Below are 17,698 nucleotides of genomic sequence, written 5' to 3' on the forward strand. Positions count from 1 at the left end.
TAATTTAGTTGGCATTATACAAAATAGATCAATAATATAAAATAACATTTTAATTCTCATTAATAAGGATATAGTATTGGAATTCAGACTGCTTTAATATTAGTGAAATTTAATTCCATATTCCTTAAATAAAGGTACCTTTAAAAAAGAAAATACTTAATAAATGTAAAATGTATAGAATTAAACTGCCTAGACAGTCAAATCAAAATGGAAAGATAAGGCAATTGTCCAAAAAACATAAGCCAAATAAAAACTAAGGCCAAAGTTCAAGTGAAAAATGAAATGAGAAAAAAATATATTTTGGGTGGGTCATCAGATTGGCTGGCTTCATTAACTGGATTTATTGGATTAAGGTTGTTTTCCCCATTTCCCTTTGTTCAGGTGTTAAAAACCCCACTAATTCCAAGGGTGTGGTTTTACTGGCAGAGGTTGGGAGCCAAGTGATCTGGTTGTATTTATGTTTTTCTTACTAACAGATGTGTGACCTTGAACAAGAAAGCAAACTTTCCTTTTTTGTAAAATAAGACCCTCTCACATCCTTTCCATTTCTGAAGTGCTATGATCTCACGAAATGGTAAGATTACAGCTATATGAGAGTATGCACTTTAGAACAGAACGATTACAGCTGTCTGTGTATGTGTGTGGTATGCCCAATGTTCAGCAATATGGTATTACCCTAAGGGCACTGCTAATATTTAACAATCACTGGAAGTTTAAATAGGTATTTGATTTAATTACAATAGCTTTTATAATTGTCTTAAGAAATTAATCACACTTGAAGTAGGGAAAGAACATTTTTTCCATGTCTTGAATTACACTGACTCAGAATAACACTGGTAAATATTCAATGTGCTATTAGTGCTCAAAGCGTGGTCTGAGGAACATCTCCAACCTGCATGATTCTGGAAGATGCCTACTTGTGGTAAGAACTGCAATGGTGAATACATTAGATGCAGAACACTCAATCAGATAACACTCAAGTCTAATTATTTACATTTTAAATTATTTTAGTTACACCATTTGTGTCACATTAATTCTCCAAATTCAGCTGACACATTTTTGGCTTTGTGTCCATTACTCACCTTTTTAGTGAAGCAAATGTCTTCATTACATTTAGGCACTATCTCAATAAGGTTCATTTCTTGCCTTTCCTTCCATTACCAAAGCATCTGATAATGCAGACAGCCATCTACAAAATATTTTGCCTCTACACAAACATATCTTTATCTCTTTCGATATGATAGCAGCATAAAAGCCTGTAATTTTTTCTCTTGGTGAGTTAAGTAAAATAGCCCTCTTACACTGTTTTTCCCATCTTTTCCTCTCCTGGCTCTGTATTCCACAGTACCACCTCCTTCCCTCTATCCCTGTGAAAAATCCTATAATGATAGTACTTACACTGTCAGTATTTTTCTTTTCAGGTCACCTATTTTTTCTGTATAATTGAAATCTATAGCTTCTTACTTGTTGTCATACTGTTTTACCTCTTGAACGGCACAAAATTTAATTCTCTTCATCTGAACATACACGTACCCTGCAATCCCCTTGTTCTCAATAAATCTGTTATATTACCACCCTGGGCCTGGTACCACTCTCTCCCGAAGTTAAACATGCCCCCAAACTTACTGAACTTCATGTACAGCAAAACTACCCTCACACAACTGAAGAAATCACATCTTTAAGAAGCCAGTAAATTAATTAGTTGAACAATTACAACTGCATCTACTCTAGTGTTAAAATAAACAGATCATGCCAATGCTAATATAAATTTCAAAACTTCATCTCTGGTAACTATTATTGCTTTCATGTTTATTCAAGTAAAATAATATTTTTGTATAGAGATTTTAATTTATAATGAAAGTGAGTATATGCAGGAAATCCTTTGGGCTATTAAATTTATTTAAGAATTTTTCCATGTGTCACTGAATGACACATGATAATTTTTCATTATGGTTAATAATTTAAATAGCACATGCGATACTCCTCAAGAGGTTTATATATCAAATATATCATCAGAGTTTCAAAGTGGATATGACAGCTATTGACTCAAAACTTGTTTTATTGAACACTTCTTTAATATATTTTGATATGACAGATTGTAACAGCTTATTAAATGTTCCCATCATGAATTAAGTATGCCAGGAAGATAAGCAGCATTATCTTCTATACCAATATTAAATGGCGCTCATAAAAGTAATCGGTGCATTGCCAGATATGTAGATCACTTTGTAAAGCTGTTTCAAAATATTAAGTTTTCTTTATTCAATAGCAAATAATTCAATGAGCTACAGAATTCAGTCATTTAACAAGCATCAATTTTTGCTTATGAAGGAGACGGCATAGTATGGAGAAAAAGGTACAGGAGCCAAATTTGGGTTTAAATCTTCATCACTGACTAGCTACGTTACATGGACTTACCACTTTTCTCTTTGAAGCCAAATTTTCTAACCTTTAAATGGTAAGAATAATGTCTCTTAAAGGATTATTTTGAAGTGAAACACCTGACTCATGGTAGGTTACAATAGAGCTGGTAGCTGTTATTATAATTATGATTACAGTTCATGCACTATGGCTAAGGAAGCAAGATGACAAAGGATGGTTCCTGACCACAGAGGCTCATGAATGTTAAGCATAATCACTTAATTCCAAGACAGGAAATAAATACATTTAACTATTTCAATGGCATACCTCAAAAACTAACATGCCGTCGTGACATACAACCGGACACACACACACAATTATAGTGGTAAACCTGATTTGTACCAAAAAGTTTATGTTGTAATCTTCTAAAATGTACCACTTTGTCGTATTATTTGCTATGTACTAGAATTATAAATTAGCAATCATCACTACTTCTATTTTACAGCATTAAATGAGGCTGATTTATATTACCAAGCTCATGTATTAATTCTGGAAGCACCTATGGTTTTCTTAACCCTCTTTCACTACCTCAGGATAGTGCACTAGAGTATTTTTTATAAAAACATGAATATTTCCAATGATTCAAACTTGATTCATAAAACATGGTTAGAAAGCTCATAAAGGAATAAGATTATTGATTTCCTTCATAAAGGATAAATACTGATTGTGTCAAAAATATTATTGATCATTTTCCAAACATTGTTGATTTATAGCACCACTTTTAAATTTTAGTTTTAGTGACAACTCATGAATCAGTATTTTAACGAAATACAAAACTTACCATTTAGGCATCTCCCTTCTGATTTTGTGGTCCCTCAGAGTATAATTTAATAGTTACAGTATATGGTCAAATTGCTATTTTAATATTAAAATTCCAATTTTTACTCCTATACATTAAAAACCCTCCACTGAATACTGATATAGTGACGTAATAAAGAGCTTCAAAGTCAAAATGTCAGAGTTATCAGGAGATCCTAGAATCATCTTCAATATGTTTTTCCTTGGAGATATGAATTACTTAATGGTCAATTGGCTTGGCACAAACTAAAGGTCTGTTCTGTGTCACAGATGTGAATTAATGGTCTCCCCAAGTTATTCTGCAAATTCATGTGACTAATTAGACATACCCAAAAAAGAATAAAAGCATCTATTGTTACTGGAGAGAACAAAATACTCCAAGTAATGTCTTTTTTTGATGATGAGTGAGTGTAATTGTTATACTCAGTGAATAACATATATTCTCTATATGAAGATTTTTTCCAAAATTTATGAAATAATTTATCTGAAGGAAAAAAAATGGAGTAAGGATCTAGAAATAAATCACATGGTAATTTATCAATAGTTGTTTACTCTTTGTTTACTCTGCTAATTTGAGTATGAAATTATGGAATGAAGGATCCATCCTTATATTGAGGCAAAAGTCATCAGAAGATAAAATCATAGTAAAAAGAGGTGTAATTTTGATATATCAATGAAAATATAATTTATCTTCATATTTTCAGCTGTTTTTAAAAGTGGACATTTTAAGTCATAATTGAAGAAACCAGATTTTTATATCAAGTATTACCATTACCAAGAACTACAAATGAGAGAGATCTAAGAAATACTCCTGGGAATTGACACTATGTGGATAACATGGTAATTTAATGATTTCATAATTGATAAAAATTATAGTGAAATTAATTTATATCTTCACAGTTTTTGAAAATCCAAAGCACACAAAAATAATACAGATTCACAAAAACACTTTAAGCTATATTCTGTATTTTATAGAGGAAGCAGAAAAATTAAAAGCTTACAAACAAAAGTGGAATGAGATTTTAATTGAGAAAATTTTTTACTGCCACCCTAAAGCAGCACTAAAATTCAGAATAAAACATGGCCACTGTAACTGAAACAGGTTTATTTCTTTAAGAAGTGGTTTCTAATTCTGAAGCTGCATATGTGCAGGCACACGTGATGGGGAATGTAAGGGTTGCCATGGTAAGTACACATCTTTTCTTGGACAGTCAAGTATTTTTAAAAAATGTATAAAGAACTCTCACTTCATAATATGTCATGGAAATTGACTCTGCTTTCCTTACCACCACATATTAGTATGATGCAATGCAGCACAGGACAGAAATAGCCCACATTTTTTTTTTTTTAACTTCAGCCCATTAAGATCACTTATAAAACAAGGAGTGAAAAATGAAATAAGAAACTCCCGAGTAACTCTAATTACATGATGAGTCCAGACCAAGTTCTAGCTCCATGAAATTACCAAATAATCACACTTCAGGACATTCCACAGGCCTGATAAACTCCGTGGGAGGCCAAACACAAACATCGCTAAACACTATCCTCAGTATACTTTATAGTCATATGACTTATTTCTAAGGAAAAATAAATTCATTCCTACATCCCTACTTTCTCATTCCTTCCCGGTGTGATGAATGGCTTCAAGAAGTGGGGATCTGACTCTGCTGTACTGTCTTTTGCACAAAATCTCGTGGTGGTTTTCTAAGAGTCAACTTAAGACGCCTAGATAGAGGCGTGACACTTGGACTGGGGAGGTGGCAGAATCTGTTGCCAAACGCAGCAGGTTCTGAGGCGCTAGAGAACCCACGTGTGCAGAGGCTGGAGAACTTTTCTGCCACGTCTCCGGAAGGAATGCCTCACTTTTAAACAGGGGGCTAGCTAGGGCGAGGAGTGGGGGTGGGTGGCAGGTGGGCAGTAAAGGAGGAGAGATTGGTGGTGGCTGGGAGCAGAAGGTTCAAATCCTTCACAGGTATCTACCTGTGCTTCTCCACATTCTATTCTCGCCCCCGTCAACTTTATTATTTTTCCCTCTTATAGGTGGACTTAAGCAACAGGGATGCTGAGCATCTCATAGGCTCAGCCTGGAACAAAGAAAATCGAGTTCCTAATACTGTATCTCTCCCGTTGGAGATCACGTGTCCTGCTTTCGCTGGAATGCACTCTTCTCGCCCACGCTATGAAATCTCTATTGTGCTTAGAAATTTTACCCAGGTTAAAATGTGCTCACATACTAATTGCTTTGCATCTACCAAGAGAACCACATTTCAGCGTAAACAGGTACACATATTTACGTGGTTGACCCAGTTACCACTGCAGGTAAATTCGATGTGTCGAAAGTGTATTGGGAAAGTAATGGAAAAGAGCAGGTGGAGGACCTTTATATCATATCAGTCTCACTGAGCGCCACCCCCAACCTCCTTTTCTAATTTCTTTTGAAGGAGAACTTCGAAAGGAACATGGGAGTCGTGGGAGTCGCAGATGGTTCCTCTCTGAAGCCGATTCCCCCGGGAGTTGTGAAAGTGACCCCTTCCCTTCTTCGCCTGGCACTGCGCCCTCTCGCCCAGCCCGCCTGCTTTGTGACTTGGTGGGGAGGAGATAGTGAGGGAGAGGGCGGAGGCGGGTCCTTTATTCAGCCCCGATGGCCAAGAAGTAGTGTAATGAAGCAATTTTGCAGCCATCTCCGTTATTATGAAGTCACACTATTTTTAAAGGCATTCTGTACAACCCTATCCCCTCACCCCCCAAACACTAAGACAGGAGACCTTTGGCAGCTGGTTTAATTCTCCAGGAGCCAAGGTGCCATGGTTATTGTAATGTTAATGTGCTTCCCTCCTTTTCCACGTAGCATCCGAAACTAGTCCTGCATCCTTAATGATTCTAAGAGGAGGATGCAAGATGCTGAATGGGCGCCCAGCCCTGGGATTGGAAATAGTGCAGGTTCACCAGCTTCGCGGTGCAACACAAAGGAGATGTGTGGGCAGGAGTTACCTAGCTTAGGGGAAAGGAGACATCGCTTTCCCTGACTTCCAGGAAGAAAGCTTTCACTCCATCGCTCCCCGACTTCTTTTGGTTCTCCAATATGTTATACTCCTTCTTCCCCTCCAAACCCCCCAAACCGCACCCTTTCCCTTCAATCCCCAATGGCAGAAAGAGCTTATAATTATATATATATTCGAACAAATAAGACATCAAACAGTAATACTGAAGCTTCTAAGATAAAAGGACAGATGAGACCTGCCACAAGTGTGTGTGTGTGTGTGTGTGTGTGTGTGAGAGAGAGAGAGAGAGAGAGAGGGGGTAGGGGGAGAGAGAATAAAGGAGCGCTTCATCCTTTAGATACCTTCGGGAAAAAGCTGACTGGAGATACCCAAGATGATAAGGAGCTAAAATCAACCTCAGCCCAACCAAAGGTCCCAGCACCAGCGCCAAAACTCGCTCTTTACCTTTCCTTTTCGCAATATGTAACCCTTTAAGCTCTCCTGCTAGCGCAGACCACTGGGTGCTCTCCTGCACCCGCACAGCTGGCACCCCATTCCAAATGCCCCGCAACCTACCACATCCCCGCCGCCTCCACGGGCCACCACGCAAGCAGCTCCCAGAGAGCGCTGAAGGCTCGGGTCCTCCCACCCCCGCCCCGCGCCGGCCGCCTGGGTCCCGCATCTCCGGCGCTCACTGTCACCAAGGCTACAAACGGTGAGACCCCCGCACACACACACCCCACCCCCGGCCACGGAGCGATAGTGTCCTACTCACATCACCGGCGAGAGAAACTGCCCATGAGGTTCTGGAGAGAGTGAATCGTGCAGCTGCCAAGGGTTATTCCTTAAAGTGTTCGGGGGTCCGCAGTGGAGTGAGCACGAGGGTCCTCGGAGGAGAGGAGGGGCGAAGAAGAAGAGGAGGCGAATGAGGGGATTCCAGGCAGGGGCCACGTTAGACCATGGTGCCGGTGTCCTTCAGGTGGACGGCTGGAGAGGTTCCGGCGGGAAGCTGCCGAGGGGAAACCCGAAGCGCTGGCGGGGGAGGCAGGAGCGCATCCACTCCCCAGCTTCCGCCTGCCCAGCGCGCCGCGCTAGCGACCGCAGCAGCGGCGGCGGCGGCGGTGGCGGAGGCGCAGCTCCCTCCCCACCCCCAGAAGGCTCCACAGACAATAAATCCTGGGCGGAGAAGAGATGAGCAGGAAAGGCGAATCTTGCACCCAACTCTGTAACACCCTCGGCCCGCTGCCGCGCCTTTCCTGGGCGAGGATCCCCGGAGACCCAGGCGCAGCGGGCGGTTCCGAAGGGCCAGGCGCTCCCGCGGCTGCAGGCGACGGCTGTGGCCCGAGTGTGTGGTTGCAGGTCCTTCCGGTGAGAACCCGCTGCCAACGGGCTGAGTGTCCGTGGCTTCAAGCCTGGGGTTCGCCCGGAGTGGGGTCCTCCTCGGTGCAGTGGCTCGGTGCACAGGTGCCAGGATTGGCAGGCGAGGAGGCGCTGCTCTTGGCTCTTGGCTGTGTCTCCCTGCTCTCCCCGCCCCCTCTCTTTTTTCCCACCCCCTTTTCCGACGACACCAGCTGCAGCTGCTTCAAAGTGTGAAAAATGTCAAGGAGATTTTCCAGCAAAGGGGAAGGGGGTGGCCACGTTCACAACCCTCGGCCCCTTTTTGAGATTCTCGCCTTGCCCCTCTGACCTCTACTCGGTTTCCCCCAAATTGTGAGAAGAAAAAAATCCCAGTCTGGCGGAGAACTGAAATGGTCGCAGTCTCCCGGCTCCAGCACAGGCTGTTTTTAGAGAGCGGGACAACAGGCCGAGCTTTCTGGGTTCTCTCAGTCGCCTGCTGTGCGCCAGGCAGGTGCTGGAGGCACTGCGCCCGGCAGCGCGCGGCCGCGGGGCTCCCCTTGCTGCTGGACCTGCCCGCCGCGCTCGAGCGGCGCCGCTCGGCGTCCTGCAGCGCGGGCGACTCCGCCGCACCAGCGCCTCCCGGCCTCTGCGCCTTCTGAGCGCCCCTGCACCCGCACCGGCTCGGTGACGCTGCGCTCGTGGCTCCGCAGGCTGCTGCTCTTGCTATCTCAGCAAAGAGGCGGCCGGGAGCGCCTCCTCGGGGTTTCCTCCCCCGCCCGCCTTTCCCGCTGCAGGTTGTTGGCTGCCAAGGAGAAAAGTCTCTGCTAGCGGGTCGGTCGCTTCACATCAGTCACAGCAACGACCTCTGTGCCTGTTCTCACGTTCCCCTCTCATTTTGGAGCCGGGGCTGCTGCCCTGGGAGTGAGCAGAAAGAGAAGGGGTTTTCCAACTACCCTTCATGTTTTCACCGCCACTCCTCCTGCCTCGAACACACACTCACACACACTCACGTAAAGGCACACACAGCCACTTTATTCTCTCACGCTTCTCCTTAAACTCTCATAAACAGCAATATGTTAAGAAAAATATTGACGAAGCTAGTGCTATATTTAGACTTCTCTTTTATTCTCTAAACCCGACGGGTCAATTCTCTCTTTGAAATTAGATTTATTATTCTGGAATCATTTTTGTTTTCTTTTGTGGAATATAGGCTGTAGGCTTTTTGTTTCCTCATTATAAGAGAGAAGGAATTCCCCTTTGGTTCTCTACATGGCTAATACAGTCAGACTGCATGGCATTCAATTGCCACTGTGGGGTGGATGCAAGCTCACAGTTTACTGAAAAGAAAATGCATTTGCTCATATTCTTAGATTTGCCAAGCTAAAATCTTCAAGGTCAAAAAGCATCTTTCTGACTGCTAGGGATTGTCAAGGAAGAGACTTTGGAGATTGACACCTAATTTGCAGAGTACCAAGAATGATTATTTTTCACTTACCCGGGCCATGAAGGTGGGCTGAATTTTAAGGATAACGTCCTAGTATATCATATTATTTGCATGTAGAAGAAAAACGAGATGGGAGTATATTTTGAAAAGGCAGATTATTTTGTGTTATAAAAGGCAGATTATTAATGTGTTATAAAACACCACCACAAAAGGGTTTGAAATGGCAATGAGATGAAAATAACATTAAAAGGACACATTTTTTAATTGACCTCTGTAGAGCTGTATTTTTTCACCCATTGTTTTGTCCTTGTAAACAGTTGCCACATCTCAGTGTCTGGGCTCGATGGAAAATTGTTTGGAGTTGATTCTAATCCCTCTGGTGGGTGGGGCTCAGTCTCTGCATGGGATTAGAGGCAGCTGTGTGCCTGAGGGGTCTTTAGGTAGCCTGTTTACTGAGGGGCAGAGCTGTGATCCCACCTGGATTGTTGTTTGCCCTGGGGCTTCTCAGCCCTGACTGATGGGTGGGGCCACATTTTCCTAAAATTGCCACCTCTAGAGAAAGGCACAGCTGCTGAATATTCCCAAGAGCTTTGCTTTCAATGTCCATCCCTCACAACAAGCCATATTCACCCCTGTTTTCCCAGGAGGTCCTCCAAGAACTGCAGTCATGTTTGACCCAGATTCCTATGGAGACCTTGCTCTGCCCTGGGACCCAGTGCACGTGAAAGTCCGTGTGCGTGGAGTCTCCCTTTCCCCCAGTCCCCTGGAGCTCCTGTGCACAAGCCCCACTGGTCTTCAATGCCAGATGCTCCAGGGGCTCTTTCTCCCAGTGCCAGATCCCCGCACGTGAGGGTTTGATGTGGGGCTCAGAACTCTCACTCTTGTAGTTGAGTCTCTGTGAACCAGTTAGTTTTCAGTCTGTGGAGCTTCCCACCCCAGAGGTATGGGGTTGTTTAGATGAAAAATTTTAGGTATCAGTTGAAAACTGAAAAAAACATAACCTCACACAATTATACAATTGTAGCAATCCTTTACAGGCTTCAAGTTCTCTTGGATACGGTTTGCACAGAACTTTCACATATAGTCTTTCATTTAATCCTTTCCTAAAACTGGTGGATAACATTTTCCACACTTATAGGAAAGGCACGAACACTCATCTCAGAAAGGTACCCAATTGCCCTGCATTTCAACTCAGAATTTCTTATTTTAACTCCAGGATTCATTCCTTTTACCAAAATATTTGGAAAAATTTTTTTTTAATTTAAAATCATAGCCAACTATGAAGAAACCACAGATCCTTACAAACAGGTGAGATACCTACCAATGAAGTTACCTCCCCTGTGTTAAGTGAAACTGTTTTCCTAAGTGAAAACAAAATTTTCCCTTCCAGTGGGGAGAAATCTCAAATTAAAAATTGATGTAATATGTAATATATTTCAAACCATATGTTCTCCTTTCCTCTTTGTAATATCCAAGAATCTTCATTTCAGACCATAGAGATCCAAGTAGATAAAAAGATTTTAAATATGTGCAGGTGTAATGCAGTGCCTATGGGTTTTAACAAACATGATTTTACTGTTAAAAAAACATAAGAAGGAAGAAGGGTATTCTCTTTGGAATAGGCTTTGTATACAATGGCCCGATTTTTTCCCCTAAGACTTCCAATCTTGAACAAATTTTGGCCACCTTCACTATTTAAACAATGAAGCATATTGAAGAGATTTCAGTGGTTTCATAGAATTACAGAACTATTGAAATGCAAATGTGGGTGCTGTCTTGAAATTCCAAGTTGCCCTGTCATCTACACTCTGGAAATGCAGATGACTGTCTGAAGATTGGAAAAAGATGAATGCTGAATATCCTTAGGCTGTCACTCAAGCAGAGGTCCAGCACCAAAACCAGTAACAACTTTAAAAATTAGATCAAGGCAGTTTTAACAGATTAGTTGTTCAGATTACATCTATAAATGGCTAAACTTTACACCCACAAAATTTTATAAACTGTTAATCAATTCCTTTGAGTCACACTACTAAAATTTTTGAAATGGATATCTAGTATGTCAATCCTTGTCCTAAAAGATTTCCTCTTTGGAGATTCCTGATTTTAAAAAACCTCCGTATGGAAAGTACAATACTTTCAATTTTACCAACCATTAACATCCTAGCAGATTTGGCTTAATTAGATATGGGTCCTCGGGGAAACAGAAAGCGTTGTTAAATTTTGATTATGGGGATACAGATTTGAAGACCTTGGAGCTGGTAGATCTTGATAGGTCGGGATCAGGATCAGTGGGGGTGCCATAAGTGAATGGCGTGCTGTTAGCTTTTGAAAACAGGGAGAAGCTCTGAACAGGAAGTGGGAGTCATTAGGTTCTTCCTCAAATTAATCTGTTAGATGGCCTTTACTGTGACACTAACCACTCAGATTAACAGTAAATTCGGCTAAAGAAAATGGTTATTGTTACATTTAATTACTTTGGATGATATTTTAATATTTTTATTTTTAATTTAAAAAAAATTTACATACATAAATTACAATGAACACTGATGTACCCATCATGCACCTTAAGAAGGAAAATATGAATAATATTGACACTTCCTCTACCATTCCTCTGTGTCTTCTCCTCTCACCCCACAAAGCTAACCTCATTCCTAAATTTTTTACTTATTTGTACATTTGTACATTAATAAAATTCATGCCCTTTTGCTGCTAACAATGTTTTTATATTGCTTTGGAAAATTAATCCTTATAGAAATGATATAATGCAGTATGTATTCTTTTGCAACTTGCTTTTGATTTTGAAAAAACTACCCTATGTTTGTGAGAATGAATCATCTTGATATGTGTCACTCTGATTCACTAATTTTTACTACTACATGATAGTGTATCTGATGACAATTTTTGCTTTTATAAGTAATGCTGTTATGAACATGTTTGTTTATATCTCTTTATGTGTATGTATGACTATTTTTCTATTTTATATGCCATCTATGAGTGGATTTCCTGGGTTGTAGAGTATATTCAATATTCAAGTGTTTTCAAACAGTTTACATTTCCACTAAAATTTATAAAAGTTTTTTTTAATCCACATCTTGGTAGAACTTGGTATTACCAGACACTTTCATACTGTCCTGTCCAGTCTGAGGGGTGTGAAATGGTATTTCATTACAGCTTAAATGCATGTTTTCCTGCTTACTTATGAGACTGAGTACTTTTTATATTTGTTAACTATCCAAATTTCCAATGTGAATTGTTTATATATTTTATGCATTTTTCACTTGGATTTTCTTGATGTGTTTATGCGTATCATGGATTCCAATCCATTGTCAGTTTTAGCTCATCTTCAGTTTTCATAATATGGTACATTTTTATGAAAAGTTTTGATTTAATGTCAACTTAATCAGTACTTTATGATATGTGCTTTGTATCTAGTTTAAGAAAATCTTTACCATCCCAAGAATATAAATACAAGAATATAAATATATTTTCCTATATTGCATGCTAAAACTTTTATAATTAGATTTTTTTTTTTTTTTTTCTTTTTAGGGCTGCACCTGAGGCATATGGAAGTTCCCGGGCCGGGTGTCATATTGGAGCTGCAGCTGCCAGCCTACACCACAGCCATAGCAAAGTAGGATCTGAGCCAAATCTGTGACCTACATCACAGCTTATGGCAACAGCAGACTCTTAACCCACTGAGTGAGGCCAGGGATGGAATCAGCATCCTCATGAATACTAGTCAGGTTCGTTACTACTGAGCCATGACAGAACTCCCTCCTAAACTTTTATAATTAGAATTTTTATCTTTCAGACTTTAAACTATCTGAAAATGACTAGATAGGATAAGCTGTTGTGATTTTACAATCTGTTTTTTTTTTCCTTAAAAGAATAAAATTTTTTTTTTTAGCAGCAGAAAAGTTCATTGTCTATCTAATTTTTTTTATTAAAGTATAGTGGATTTATAATGTTGTGCCAATTTCTTCTGTAAAGCCAAGTGACTCAGACACACACACACACACACACACCACATATATGCTCTTTTTTTAATATTATATTCCATCATGTTCTTTCCAAGAGATCACAGTGTGAGAAAAATTAAAGAAGCTATCATGGATCTACTTTTGCTTAAGAATTAATAGCCCAAAAAGAAAGAATGAAGAAAAGTCAAAGACATATTTAAAAAAGTATGATGAAATGCTTTGTTTTCCCTCGCAATATTTATTATGAAACTATAGTACTTTAGTCTAGTTTTCAACTGAAACAATTGAGAGAGATAGATGGAACCAAATACAAAGACTGAAACTTGAACAATAATTGGGAGGCAGAAGTCAGTCAGTTATCTCATCAGGAGTATAATTGAAACATAAACCAGAATTAATTCCTACCTCACTCCATACATAGAACTACATCATACTGGCAATATTCTCTCACAAGCAGTTCATAGCAAATGTAACATACCAGTACTCCAGTAGGGAGTTTATCTTAAATAAAATACAAGTAGGAGTTCCCGTCGTGGCACAGTGGTTAACGAATCTGACTAGGAACCATGAGGTTGTGGGTTCGGTCCCTGCCCTTGCTCAGTGGGTTAATGATCCCGCGTTGCTGTGGCTCTGGCGTAGGCCGGTGGCTACAGCTCCGATTCAACCCCTAGCCTGGGAACCTCCATATGCCGCCGGAGCAGCCCAAAGAAATAGCAAAAAGACAAAAAATAAATAAATAAATAAATAAAATAAAATACAAGTAAAAAGACCGGCTAAGAAGAATTAAATACATATTTTTTAAATAGTGTAGATGAGTTCAATAACACATCAATGCATAAACATTTTCTGAGAATGTCTTTGACATCTCTGGGTAATATCACGTCTATATAAAATCATAAAACACACTTTTTTCCTCCTAAAAATAATATGTATATACTTAAAGCAACTGGAAGTTCTTTCTGATTCTGAAGTTACATTATCCAATGATAATAAATTTAAATACAGTACATTATTATTAATTTGAGGATTTTGGCATTATAAAAAATAGGTGAGGAATTAATGGTTTTAAATTTTTTTTTTAAATGACAGCTATAAACTGCTGAAGAACTTTCAGTGGTCTGCAAGTATAGGAATTCAAACTGCGTAACTAATCAGAGTTTGAAGGGTTTCATCCACACACAGTGAGCCTGTGCAACATCCACTTTTCCCTTAGATAACATAGTCTTTAATCCAAGAATCAGTACATTTTAATATTAAGTTGGTGCTAAATCAGTCAGTAAGGAAACACCACTTTCCTTAGAAGTTCAGATAAAATAGTATTTGTTGATTTTTTTTTTTTTTCCCCAGCTTTGGGCTTTTTCACAACTGCAGATGGATAAATGAAAAATTAGCTACAGTTAAATGCGTCTAATGGTTCTACCTTTCCAAATAACTACTAGTGTAGTCCTTGTTATCAGCAGGATCCTGGATTCCTGCTGGCCCATCCTATAGGCATACTTTGTTTTGTTGCTCTTCACTTTATTGCACATCACAGATGTTGTTTTTACAAATTGAAACTTTGTGGCAACTGAGCACTGAGCAAATCTACGTGAGCTATTTTTCTAATAACATTTGCTCACTTTTTGTCTCTGTGTCACAATTCAGAAATTCTCAAAAGATTTTAAGCTTTTTTCATTATTATAATTTGAAATAATTATAATATAATGTAATATAATATTTGCTATGGTAATCTGTGATCAGTGATCTTTAATGTTACTGTTGTAATTCCTTTGGGGTGCCACAAACTGCACCCATATTAGAGAGTGAACTTAATCATTAAATGTGTGTGTTCTGGTGGTTCCACTGACCAGACAGTCCTCCATTTCTCTCCCTCTCCTAGGGCCTCCCTATTCCCTGAGACACAACAATATTGCCAATCAATAATCTTACAATGGCCTCTAAATTTTTAAGTGAAAAGAACAATGTCTCACTTTAAATCAAAAGCTAGAAATGATTAATCTGCTAAGATTACTTACTAAAGGAAGGCATGTTGAAAGCTAAGATAGGCATCTTCCACCACACAGTTGGTCAAGTTGTGAATGCAAAGGAAAAGTTCTCAAAGGAAATTAAATGTGCTACTCCAGCAAACACACATATGGAAAAGAAAGCAACATGTGGTTACTGCTGATATGGAGACGGTTTTAGTGGTCTGGATAGAAGATCAAACCAACCACAACTTTCCTAAACCACAGCCCAATCCAGAACAAGGCCCTAACTCTCTTCAATTCTAGGAAGCCTGAGAGAGGGGAGGAAATGGCAGAGAAGAGTTTGAAGTTGTCAGAGGTTGGTTCATTAAGTTTAAGGAAAGAAGCCATTTCCATAAATGAGTGTCAGGTGAAGCAGAAAGTGCTGATGTAGAAGCTGTAGCAATTTATCCAGAAGATTTAGTTAAGATGACTAATGAAGGTGGTTACACTAAACAAGATTGTCAATGTCGTGAAGCAACCTTTTATTGGAAGAAGATGCCACTTGGACTTTCAGAGCTGGAGAGGAGACGTCAATATATAGCTTCAAACAAAGGGCAAACTAACTCTCTTTTTATGGGCTAACACGGTTGGTGACTTTAAGTTGAAGCCAATGCTCACTCAGTATTCCAAAAGTTCTAGGTGCCTTAAGAATTATGCTAAGTCTACTCTGCCAGTGATCCATAAACAGAACAGCAAAACCTAGATGGCATCACATTTGTTTACAACACGGTTTACTGAATATTTTAAGCCCAGTATTGAGACCTCCTGCTCAGAAAAAGACTCCTTTAAAAATATTACTGTTCATTGACAGTGTGCCTGAGCACCCAAGACCCCTGGTGGAGATGTACAATGAGATTAGTGTTGTTTTCATGCCTGCTTAGACAACATCCATTCTGCTGCACATGGATCAAAGAGTCATTTTGATTTTCAAGCCTTGTTATTTAAGAAATGTATTTTGTAAGTTTATAGGTGTCATAGATAGTGAAGACATTCCTCTAATGGATCTGGGCAAAGTAAATTGAAAACTTTCTGGGGAGTTCCAACTGTGGCACAGCAGGTTAAGTGCCTGGCATTGTTTCTGTGATGGCATGGGTTCAATCTCCAGCCCAGAGCAGCATGTTAAGGATATGGCATTGCAGCAGCTACAGCGTAGGTTGTAGCTGCAATTCAGATTCAATCTGGCCCAGGAACTTCCATATGCTACAGGTGTGTGTGTGTGGGGGGAGACTAACCATTCTAAATGTCTTTAAGAATGTTTGTGATTCATGGTGGAAAGAGGTCAAAATATCAACATTGACAAGAGTTTGGAAGGGCTGATTCCAACCTTCCTGCATGACTTTGAGAAGTTCAAGACTTCAGTGGAGTAAGTAACTGCAGACATGATGGAGAGAGAGAACTAGAATTCTAACTCTAAATTCAAGAGAACTACAATTAGAAGTGAAACTTAAAGATATGACTGAATTGCTGCACTCTCATGATAAAACTTTAATGAATGAGGAATTTCTTTTTTTATTTTTGGTCATTTTAAGGCCACACCCACAGCATATGGAGGTCCCAGGCTAGGGGTCCAATTGGAGCTGTAGCCACCAGCCTACATTGCAACCACGGCAATGCTAGATCCAAGCTGCATCTGTGACTTACACCACAGCTCACAGCAACGCCAGATCGTTAACCCACTAAGCAAGGCCAGGATTGAACTGGCACCCTCATGGATACTAGCTGGGCTCATTAACCACTGGGCCATGACAGGAATAACAGGAATTTCTTTTTATGGATAAGCAAATAAGGTGGTTTCTTCAGATGGAAACCACTCCTGGTGAAGATAATGCAAAGATTGTTGAAATGACAGCAAAGGATTTAGAATATTAAAAAGTTAGTTGATAAAATAGTGGCAAGGTTTGAGAAGATTGGTTCCAATTTTGAAGCCAATGTGGGTAAAATGCTGTTAAATAGCACTGCATGCTTCAGAGAAACTGTTCATGAAAGGAAGAGTCAACAGATATGGCAAATTTTAATGTTTTCTTATTTTAAGAAATTGTCACATTCACCCCAACCTTCAGCAACCACCACCCTGATGAGTCAGCAGCCAGCAAATTTGGGGCATGACCCTCCACCAGCAAAATGATTATGATTTGTAAAAGTCTCAGATAATGATTAGCATTTTTTAGCAATAAAGTATTTTTAAATTAATCTATATACATTTTTTAGACATAATGCTATTACAAACTTAATAGACTACAGTATAGTATCAACATAACTTTTATGTGCACTTGGAAACCAGAATATTTGTGGGATGTTTTATTTCAATATGCACTTTATTGAGGTGGTCTGAAACTGAACACACAGTGTCTCCAAGGAGTGCTTGTAACTGTATAGTTGAGAGAGAATTCTTAGAAAAGAATGTCTTTCCATTCAAAGATGGGAAAATAGACATATGCAGAGGAATATTTATGCTACATTTTTGTTTATTATGTGAAACCACATCTAAACCCAAATGGAAATGATGGAGGCAAATATAAGTTCAATATAATTCTAATTTGATTATGGCAAGATATACTAAGCTGTGATATCGCTATTTGCCTGACAGAAAAAAGTCAAATAGTGGTGCTAAACAGTAAGTTCAGCAATTTGATGAATTTTAAAAATTACTTAGTTTTAGTAAAAGCCAGATAGAATAGTTTGGACATATGTAGTCAGGAGCCCAGGACTTTTTGGTTAATTCTCTTTTGC

The 17,698-nt window shown here is 39.6% G+C and overlaps 1 protein-coding gene across 50 annotated transcripts in view; it reads right to left on the reverse strand.

The window, feature by feature from the left end:
* LRRC7 (leucine rich repeat containing 7) overlaps nucleotides 1–7,724 on the reverse strand; it is a 537,967-nt gene extending 530,243 nt beyond the window's left edge. For 46 of the 50 annotated variants that reach the window (XR_014807988.1, XR_014807993.1, XR_014807989.1 and 43 more), the window contains exon 1: nucleotides 6,976–7,724. Coding sequence is in view for 11 of the 50 variants with exons in the window: in XM_084964727.1 (XP_084820853.1) it covers nucleotides 6,976–6,977 (2 nt within the window). In the remaining 39 variants the exon portion in view is untranslated. Of the gene's footprint in view, nucleotides 1–6,776; nucleotides 6,847–6,975 lie in introns of those variants that run through there. The other 4 variants (XR_014807986.1, XM_084964701.1, XM_084964696.1 and 1 more) reach the window with 1 other exon arrangement.
* Nucleotides 7,725–17,698: the final 9,974 nt, after the last annotated feature.

The sequence above is a fragment of the Sus scrofa genome, chromosome 6, assembly GCF_054392235.1.
Source record: "Sus scrofa isolate SSC_HxYL_T2T_F1_AM1 chromosome 6, Sscrofa_HxYL_maternal_Yorkshire_Landrace_v2.0, whole genome shotgun sequence".
Taxonomy (NCBI): Eukaryota; Metazoa; Chordata; class Mammalia; order Artiodactyla; family Suidae; genus Sus; species Sus scrofa.